The sequence below is a fragment of the Echinococcus granulosus genome (assembly GCF_000524195.1).
Source record: "Echinococcus granulosus chromosome Unknown EG_S00003, whole genome shotgun sequence".
NCBI classification, from domain to species: Eukaryota; Metazoa; Platyhelminthes; class Cestoda; order Cyclophyllidea; family Taeniidae; genus Echinococcus; species Echinococcus granulosus.
In genome coordinates this window covers 2,425,754-2,436,730 of record NW_020170383.1, presented here as the reverse complement: position 1 = coordinate 2,436,730, position 10,977 = coordinate 2,425,754, and the positions used below count along the sequence as shown (strand labels likewise).

Sequence of the window (10,977 nt, the reverse complement as noted above, 5' to 3'; positions counted from 1 at the left end):
CTGTTAAAGAGGGGTGTTCAATGCGCACGTTGCCATCATCACGCAGGTGGCATTACTTCTATGCCTATTTTGATGATTTGGTGCAGGGCATGGTGTCTCAAACAGGTTAGTTAATTTTTAACTCTAAAACAGATGTAAAGTGCTTTTTTAATCCGTAGTTGATTAATACTTTCTTCTGAGACTTTAACACCAAGAGTATCAATTTGGTAATTTTTGAAATTTTTTGATTATGTGGTCGTGCTCTATGTTAAACGCGTCTGTTTTATAATAAATTTAAATGCTCTTGTAATGGCTTGAGCGCATCTAACTTACTGATGCAACTGTTATGAGTGCCTAATTGCTTTGTAAAATTACTTCTTAGAATTTGAGTTAGAAGGATAAGAAGCTTTGCATTTTATGTATGCGGTACCCAATGCCATTATTTCATTTTCGATTCAATGAAAGTTTAAATCGAGCTGGTTGACTGAAAGCTAATAGTGGAAATGCAATTAGTTAGCACGTAGACAAATAATGTACAGAGTCAGAAACTTTCAAGCTGAACAGATTAAATTTATGGCCTCTTGACCGTGGGTAAAACTATAACCCAATCCAATAACTGTATTTTAATGCAGCTATGTACCAAAACATGCTTCAGCTAGTTCCTCCACTTTCCTTACATTAGTGGCACAAGCGATCCTCAATCATTGATTTGTAATATGAAATCTTGCAAAATAGTTGAATTATCACAAAAATGTGATTTCTTTAGGAATTTAACAATATCAAAATGTCTAATTTTTGATGAGAGTAGGAAGGATATTTGACATTGTAGAACTCACATGACCTGATGGTTATCTTATAGACAATGTATGTTGCAGTCCACCCGTATATAAGACTGCTTTAGTGCTTTACACACGTGAGTCGCATACATCTCACTTCTAATATATGCACTGATTGGTAACGACGGCAAGCCTACTGTAACCACTATCCTAGCAATTTGCCATATTCCTTGTCTATTTGGCAGAGGCAATGGGTGGCACTGCTAGCTAACAACCCAAAGTTCCACGAATTTTGTTTTTTAACAATTTACTGTCCATCATGGTCAGAAGACTAGAGAATAATAAAATTTGGCAATCTGACCTTCTCTATTATTTATCCTTCCACTAAAATGTCAATATGCTAAAGTTCTTCCTTTACTTTATAAGCACTTATTGTGAAATATTCCATGAAATTATCCAATCACCTTTAAATAGGCATATTTAATATCAACCTGTTTATTATGAAGTATTTTTACCACAAACACCTGCCTTTAAGAGCTTTTTTTGAAAAGAACACTTTATAGGATTCAGTATGCATTTTTGGCAGGGAAATAGTAGTCACTCAATGAAATATTTACATATTATTTTACAATAATTTATATTTAAACCAGAACCTCAAATTTCGGCACAAAGCAAATGCTATACAAGGTAAGTCTTTTTTGGATGAAGCTTTAAGTTTAATAAAGCGCATAGCTTTTGCATTTGGTGCTACAAATAATTTTTGCACACTGAGGCAAAGGATATGTCAATTCAGATTGTGGAATAGATGAAGCAGACAATGTTTTGACTTTCTTGATTTACCACTTTATATATATCCATGCTTGTACAGAAAATAGCAAGCAGTTTGTAAGTTATTCTGTTTTTATAAAGCTGGTGACATTTACTCCTGCGGAAGGAAAATTGAGAGAATCAACAGGTGGTGTGCATCCTTCAACGGCATGATCGATGTTGCAGTTCGTCAATCCGCTAAACTGTCCGTCTTCCCTCAGTGTCACCCGTCCATCCATTCACCCCTCCCCTCTTCTTTCTCGCACTAACAAGCCTAACCGAGACTCGCATTTCATTCCACTTTGGATTGAGTTGTAGCGTAAAGACATCGAAGCTAAAAATGTATATGACGTTAACCCTACAGTATATACAAGCTACTTCCTCGAAGTGGACAACCAAAATCCAAACTCCTTGTTAAAAAGAGTGATGATTAGTTTAAATGTTCTATTAATCACAAGTAAGCAAGCGCTTTCATAATAAAAATACTGGTTTTCCTAGTTTTATAAACTTATTTTACCAGGCGGTGCAAAGCATTTTACATAAAAATAAGAATTCTTTCAAATCAGATTATTTCAATTAATCTTCAAAAGACACTGATGTTCATAAAATCTCGTCGCTCCTCGACTAAAGAGAATAAAGTTTTTGGCAGGAGTTTTATCAAGGAAGACGCACTGGGAGTTTTGTACATTAATAAGAAAACTGGTTGTGAAAAAAACTAATCTTTGCATACATCTAATTAGAAAAACGCAAACCATATTGCGTACCTTCGGAACAAATGTTTGATTGATTGCCCATTCTTAGGAGAAAGCTAGGCCTGAAAGTACAAATCTTTGCACTGAATTTTGAGGTTTTGGACGCATCTCGACATTTGTATATAAATGATTTAAGAGTGCGTGGATACAAGTAGCTAACCGTTTAGGCAGCAACTGGGCCGAATTGACCACTTAACAATGCAAAAATACGCATTCTGTTTGCGGTAAAATTGCAAATTTATTGTTCGGTAACCGCTTCCTGAACATCATTTAGCTCACGAGTGAGGCTGCATTAAACCTAACGGCTTTCAAAGGGGCGACTTCAGGATTGGTTACAGGATTTCAGTTGCCCTGATGACCCATCTGAGCAACATTATAGCCAAATTTTAAAAAGGCTTTTAGGTATTTGAAGCCAAATCTTTACATCATTTATGTGGTTAGTTTGTGTTTGATGATATTAGTCATTCTTAAAATAAAATTCCATTTTCTTCCGTTCATTCATATCGCATTATTGCTCCACTAAAATTACTTCCGTTGAACGAGATGCTGCATATGCTTGTATGCGCATGTAATGGATTTAGTTGTAATTTCCTCTCAAATTTTTATTCCATTTGGTTAGGTTTGTGGCAATAAAACTAATTGGTAGCAAAATATTGATGATCAATATTGCCATACAAAAAGTTGCAATCGTTCCTGATCATAGCAAGGGTTCTGATCAGGAAAATCCATTATTTGGCCCCGGTATTTGAACATTTGATCAAAATAACTATCTTTCTATTGTATCAATTTTGGCTTTACGTAGAACCTAAAACAATGCTAAAAGTACGGATAACTTGCGAATATTTAAAAAAGTCAGTAGTAGGATACCACGCCACTGAATATGTAATATTTTTGATAACTGCAATAAATTTGACAGCTAGACCAAATTTTTGGGAAAATGAATGGGATCCTTACACAAAGTATACTTCACACTTCGTTCCAGCTTCTGCCTTGATTATAAACAATTTGTTTAAGAATTACTTCACTTCTTCTAGGTTAGGGGAAGGGAAAACAAATAATGCTTTATTTTATTCAAAAGACGTCCCAATTTTTAAGCTTGAATTGGTAGAATACCTTCAAGAATTAATTAGACGAAGGTTAGCTACTAATTCTAGTCCATTTCGTTTAAGAAAAGCGCAATATTTCAAGTACTGAGTGATTGGATGCATGATAGCTCAAAGTTGCATGCTCACCTTTACATTATGGGGAAGTTATGCAATGCAATGACTTTGTTGATGACTGATTAAAAAGTTGTAGATTTATACCATAAGATGAGCTATCCTATGCAAAACGCAGCAGATTGCTCACTTATATAAGTTAAAATTAATGTAGAAGGTAAAGTGTATCCAAAATAATCCATGAGTAAGTGAAACATATTGTCGAAATCTGATGTGATATCTATGAAATTTGGTAGACATCTTAGAGTCTGCACCACACTGCTTCTCTGTGCACACCTATGGTGGCTAGCCAGACATGGTATCTGCCATGTCTATGATTTTAATACTGCTCTTAACATTACCAAAATGACCGACTGGAAGATCCTCAAAGGAGTCGCGCCACCTCTTTGATGTACAATCTCATTAAGGCCGGTCGAATTCCAGCCGCATTCCCTGCCCTTACACAGACTACTGTCAAGGTTTTCATAATGCTTTTAATAAAACACTTCGAAAATTACAAGTGTCAATTTGTCACGCAAAGATACGTATCTTGTTTCAGTGACGTCCGGATATAGTTAATGACCTTCGAATTAATTGATGGATGACTATCGATCTGATATGACAACTACGTTTTAAACTTACGGAGTTCAATCAAAAGCGATGCACCGTTTTCAAATTTAAAGCCACCTCGGTCCTTCTCTAGCCAATTGCTAAAAAAATCTTTCCAAACTTCGATCCAGAGATATAACGCATGACCGCTTGAAGGCTGCTCTTACAGACGACTATGATTTACAGGGGTACTATTAGTAAAACTGGTGAGGTGGAAATCAATATCCTTCATGATTTTCTACATTCAAGTAAATAATTTACCACTTTCTGGATAAGCGTAGTTATTTGATTTTGAACGATAAAATGGAATGTTTTTAAACAGTTCCCAACTAGACGTTCTTTCACATTCAGAGAAGTCGGCAACAAAACATAAAGTGGAAATCTTTATATCATTAATAACTTATTAAAAATTGGGTGGCAAAGTAAAAATCTTGTTCGACTTGGTCTCAATATATGTCCTCCAAATTCTCGGGCAAGGTAAATATTTGGCAGAATACACAACAAGCGAATATCTAAAGATGATTGATGCACAAAAAGAATGCCTGCCTTCATGGCTTTGATTATCTCAAGCACCTTAAAACGAATGAATAGTTTTTAATACCCCTTTGGCATGGTTAGTTAGAGGTCACAGATTAGGCCGAAGCTCTTATGTGATGACCTCTGCTTATAAAATGGCAAGTTAGTTTACTCACTTTTTAATGTGGTACGTATTGATGCCGATCTAAATTAATAAACAAAATTAGATCCAAGTAGTTGTAAATGCCTTAACAGACCTGACTGATAATTGGCATCCACTGTGGTCATCAATTTCGCAGCACAGAATAGAATTGATGATGCCTGAGATTCTAACGCCAAATTTTGCTGTCATGTCTTTTATGTCTTAGCAAGTAAGAAGCAACTCGCTGAAAAATTTTCCTAGACTTCTTGTCATCTTACCTAATTTTCTTTTAGTTTATGATGAATACCATGAAATGAATAGTAATTTAGATTTGCCACTCAAACAAATTCTAAAGTTTATTTATAATTTCAGCTTTGAGTAAACCGAGATCGAAAATGCCTTGTCATGGCCCACCTCGTAATGCGATATCGCACGAATGTGCGGTCGTGTGTCCAAGTGTGTGTACTGCGCTAGCCAATCGAAATTGGGACACACAAGGAGGCCTCGGTTTTATTCTTCGATGCGCGAGCCTATAAAATGGGACTTCGCCTTCTCCTGAAATATCCTTTCGAAGTGAAAATTGTAGTCGCCAATCTTGTGGGAGCTTATTAACTTGCATCTATAAAGTATGTTTGCATGCTAAAATTGGTTTCCATAGAATCCTCTTGGGAAATGTCGAATGCTTTTTCCTTTTTAAACCCAAAACATGTGTTTTTATTCAAACTTCTATCTTTATACTTTTATCTAAAAAGTGACCTTTTGTGTGTGCAAAGGTGAAAGACTTCCGTTCAAACTACTGATCTCTCCAGTTTCGTAGACTTATCTCGTCCTACACTTTTTGATTAGTTTGACATCTGTGAACCCGGTTTTTCAACCAAATTGCACGTGCTTTGGCTTTAAATATGCGCAGCGTTGAGCTTAAAAGATAGCAGACAGTACAAACAGGATTCAATAAACTCAACTGCTTTTTTGATTGTACGGTGTTATATTTACTATGAGTCAATGCTGCAGCGAAGAATTAAACCTAGTCTAAGTTCATGATGTGAACGAAAGAACAATCACAGTTCTATAGACTTACGGGATTTTGAGGAATTTCTTGAATCTTAAAGGAGGACTTTGTTACCTTAAGATAAGAAGATCTTTAGCAAAAATCAATGATGGAAAGTCAAACCGGATTGTGAATTATTCTTAACCATGCAACATTTAACATGACCTCTGCCTAAATAAGGTTTCCAATAAATCACTGATTTATTCATGAACATTTTTTTTGATTGGATACTAAAAAATGTAATGCTCCAGGTATGCCGCAGAGCCTCAGCTTCCCTTTTTCTCCACTTTCATGTATCATTTTAACACTAAACTTTGCCATATCTGCACAACAAACTGATTAGACAGATTAACCAGATGAAACTTTGTTATTACCACCTAATTCAGTCGTCGTTCTAGTAAATGCTCATGAGTACCATGATGAATCAAGTTTTTGATGCTAAATGGGTTTACAAAGATGAAATTTAGGGTTGGACAGCAGGAGCACTTGGCAGAATATCGGCTTTTTATTGGACGATCACATGAAATTTTAACAGGCAGTTAGGTCCTCGAAGCGTCAACAGGGTCACTGATAGGAGCACACATCATTCACATCATATACGCACAACTGCACGCAAGTAAAATGAAAATTGTGGTAACAATTTCACGCATGAGATGGACAGATAGATAGGGAGATAGGTAGGGAGATGATAAAATTACTATCTCTCCTCCTGTGAGTCACTCATGTTATTTAGACAAGAATTTGATAAATGCTCTAGCCAGTTGCCACATCCAAATGTATATTTGGGCTCCAAGCTAACCAGCAATATGGGACCAACAACTGTTCCGTCTAATATGACGCTCAGGAGATATTTCATTTGTAACCACCGTGACTCGAAACGCCAGATAATGGACTTCTGAGCCTCCTTTGCGCTCTCTCGACCAAACCCTTACCATCTACCATTCCCCTCATTCCGAATTGCGAATCAAACTTTACGAAAATATGCAACAAACGTTTGTGTTAGCCACATAATTTAAAGGAGAAGTGTCTACCTAGATAATTTCGCATAAGCGGCTGCTCCCAAAAGGATTTGACTGAAATTCCCGATTAAAACGGAGGACGATTTAATATGAATCTTGTGCGTAGCCGCAATTTGCAACTCGATAGTTTCTGATATTTGTCTGAATTAATAGTGTCGCTGACCTTAATGTTAACTTTTGGTAAGAATTAACTAGAAAATAGCCAGTCGGATCCGTGTTTTACGGTCAAAGCAAAGTGAAGAAAATTCCTGGTGCTGATGTAGTTGCGTCAAGTGCATAGTTGAAGTTCAATTCAAATAACACTAAAGGGATGATTTCTTTAATAAATTTGAATACATTTGTCTTAGGTGGTCAGGCTTTTGTATTCGCGTTGACACCCCACAAGTGACTCATGGCTTTTTATTTCACTACATAAGAGGGCCTTCGTAAATTTGTTATCCAAAAGAACATTGATACATAATTCGTGGTACATAATTAAATGACCCTATGATACTTAAAGCTTTCTTAGAGTGCATTGCCATTTCGAGATGGTCAGTAATGAAAGTAAGAAATTGGCTATCTTGAATTCATTGAAATTATCCAGTCGACCGCTTCATAACCATGGTGGACTTTACACAATATCTACCTAAATTTGTGCTCACAATCAAAAGCCTAGAATTTGCACGATGATAGAAGAGGTTCCATTTTTCAGATTTCTGGGTGGGTCTTGGGGTGCTCCAGAAACCACACATTCATTTCTACAAAGTGAATTCCCACGGCATCACCCCGACTGTATCCGGTTTCTCTAGTGTGTACCAGATGAATCACACTTAGGGACTGGTCTCAATGGGAGTGGCAGGTGTATTTACATCTTTGGCTTTCACCCTTCATCTTCTTCGTTTCGGTCAGAGCTCAACATGGTCCATCTGCTGAGCTGTCAACATTCTCATCTAAATGCAGATTTACATGATTTTACTTTTATGCTGCATCCTATACCAACCGAATCCCGGAGTGCGAGTTCATAAGTATCTTAAGCACTTTACTTGGATAGTAATTAGTTCATCTTATTTAAATATTAGTTAGAGGCTTACACTTCAAGATCATAGCGATTTAGGACAGAACCGATGTGAATGGAGTTCAAGAGGAAGTAAGGAAAGAGAACAAAGTCCGTAGAAATGACAAATCTGTAGAAAGAAAACATTTGGCCTGTTTATTTGTGAGGGAGTGGATAAATCATGCCTGTTTATGGACAGGCAACGGAAGTGAGCTGCTGTTGAACTCACGAGAATTGCAAAGTTGATGATATTTTGCATAGAAAAGGGGGGAGCAGTGAGAGGCGTGGACGAAGTCTGCAGAACAGGCCAAGCTGGGCTGCGTGATTGACAGGATTTTCTCATGGGTGGTGGTGGAACGTCTAATATAACCTCCCAGTTTGTATACAATGACTGCATTAACTTTGTCTGAGAATGGAGAAAAAGGTGAATCATGCACGACGAGTCTTGGTTACTCAAGGAGTACCCACTTTTAGAAGATTTGTAAGAACTTAAGATTAAATCATATGTATATAATAGCCAGGATTTTTATGAAATAAGTGGCTTTGTTATTTGAGTCATAATTAACTTGATTTAGCTTTAATTACAGAATGAGCACCAAGATAGCTTTGCTGTTGTTTCTTCTACATGCGTCAATCGGGGAGGTGATCGTTCGGAAAAGCAAAACTCGAGTTATAAGGCAGGCGGATCCCCAAGAGGAAACCCAGTGGCAGGATGCTGGCAGTCTTCCAATTAGCGAGGAGGCCGTAAACGCGGGCGGTTACGCGACCCCACAATGTGAACCAATAACAGTTCCGATTTGTAGCGGTGCCTTTTATGAGTATACTCGCATGCCCAACATCCTGAACCACGAGACTCAAGAAGAGGCCGGTCTGGAAGTAAGTATACATCGAAAAGCCATCTGAAAAGCTACACTTTTAAGGGAAGGGAATGTGCTTAGATTCAAACGTTTCATGGATAGACTAATTATGACGCAGTCAATAGTCTCAAGATAGATTTCTGTGCATTAGATAGAAAAATAAAGTGTTTTGTTATATGTTTAAGGTATGAAGGGCTTCCGTCATTATGCCGAACTCGTAAATTTCTAAAAGTCTCCATGAGTCTATTTACATCAGCATATTTTTGTTTGAAGCCTAAAAATTTGGAATAATAAAACAAATTTTTATCAATGGATGAGATATCACACATGAATTTTGTGCTTAGGCACTACCTACTGCTAGTAAAGTACTAAGTCTAGAAAAATTGCGCAGGTGGTAGGAGAATCTTAGGAACTCTTACTGTTTTCTCCAAGTTTATTTTTAACAAGAACCTCATAGTTGCCAGTTTTTTTTTCTCACGAAATTGTAGTAAAAAGTTGAACATCATGTGTAAGGTTAACTGAAATCAGCGCAGAATTTTCTATTTTTAGTTTAAGAGTCATGACGAGAATGTGTTTTAATAATAAGCTGTAAATTAAAGTGGGATGGCAAACAAAGATCACTGACTTAATCAGGCGCAAGAAGCGGAAAATAAATACCAATCGAACCTACAAAAAAGGTAAAGAATGTTCAACAACCGAAGTTGCTTCCTTGAAGTGCCCTTGAAGCAGGTGTATTTATTTTCTCAATTAGTACACATCCATTTGGACTCACATAAAGGGATCCAAAATTAACTTTTCGGCCGCACTTTAGATCCGTATTGAAACTGATCTATCAGAAAAGGAACATTGCACAGTAAAAGTGAAACAAAATCAGCTTACAAACAGTTTGAATTTTCACACAAATTAATAATTTTAATGAAATCTGTCAATTTAAGCTTTGACTAAGCATCATTTACTAAACCTTATACGACAGAGAATTACGCAAATCGAATCCCATTTAGACGGACATAACTCTGGCAGTACAAACCCCAATCCAAAAAAACAACGGAGGATGATCCAAATTTTTTCCAGGTGAACCGACATTCTTCCTTTTTACCTTCATCTACAGAGAACAGAAAAGAAGTTGTCTTGAGGATGTTAAAATGAGCTAATTTTTACCGTTCAAACCTCAATAAATACAAATGAGATCTTCATGAAGCTATGCTGTAGTGGCATTCGGTCAGATTTCATTAGTTGCTAATCAGGCATTGCTTGCAATATCTCTTCGCTGTTTCAGCATATCGTCATCCTTTGTCGAGTAGGAGAAACTGATAGGGATCAGTGTGACAGCATTTGGGTTGTTCGTGCATTGATTGATGCGTGGCATTTTCAAAATGAAAGGTGAAACCACTGAAACATTTCACCCCTTCCCTTACACGTGCATCCACCTCTACAAAAACATGTCAATCTTTACCTAGAACTGACAGATTAGTAGGCATTTCATGGTATTTCGAAGGTAACTCGCGGAAGGTTTCGTGAAAATTCTGCCTTGACTGTTTGGGCAACTGGGAAAAACTCACCACTGATTAAAAAGGACAGAGAGCATCCTTTCGGTTTTTTTGCTCCCACCCGATAATTTAAACTTTAAACATGCGAACTTTACGCTCGATTTGCTAGAGTTCCTGGTAAGAGCTGTTTTTGGTTAATTTAGCCGAACTGTTTTTTATTTAGAAACGACTCATTTGTTTAGCATTACCAACAAATATTATTCACAAACACCTGCTCAGAACATTTATGTATTTGGTGAAATAATTAACACCCTAAATTCCCAATGAAAATAACAAATTTAAGTTCAATCAAAATTTTGTACAATTATTTGGAAATTTGCTAACATTGGCGTTGTGATCTTTGGGTGATAATATTCATAAAATGCGACCTATTTCGGTAGCTATTTGTCGGCACTTCATGGTGCTTCTGTACCATCTTCATTCACACGTGTTTAAGAATAACAGTTACACTTAGCTGACCTTGCAGACTCATCCTAAAGATACATTCCATTGATGTATCCGCCCATTTTTTGTCAATTTTCGTTTTTTTTGCTCTGATTGCATTCATCTAAACGCATTTTAGGACAGTGTTTGTGTGTTTTCGTGCATGTGGACGTGCGATTGACTTGGCCTTCGGTTTCAGATGTAGAACTCTTCAGCGCAGTATCCATGCAAACATCTATGCAAATACCCATCAAGAGATGCGATGATTTATCT

The 10,977-nt window shown here is 36.9% G+C and overlaps 1 protein-coding gene across 1 annotated transcript; it reads right to left on the bottom strand. All coding sequences in view use genetic code 11, as the record gives it.

The window, feature by feature from the left end:
• Positions 1-8,507: 8,507 nt before the first annotated feature.
• On the bottom strand, positions 8,508-9,836 carry EGR_00946 (hypothetical protein; the record flags this gene model as incomplete). The annotated part of the gene is made up of 2 exons (XM_024490195.1): positions 8,508-8,747; positions 9,762-9,836. The coding sequence occupies 2 exons, from the start codon at positions 9,834-9,836 to the stop codon at positions 8,508-8,510; spliced, it is 315 nt and encodes a 104-aa protein (XP_024355598.1).
• Between the last annotated feature and the right edge of the window lie 1,141 nt (positions 9,837-10,977).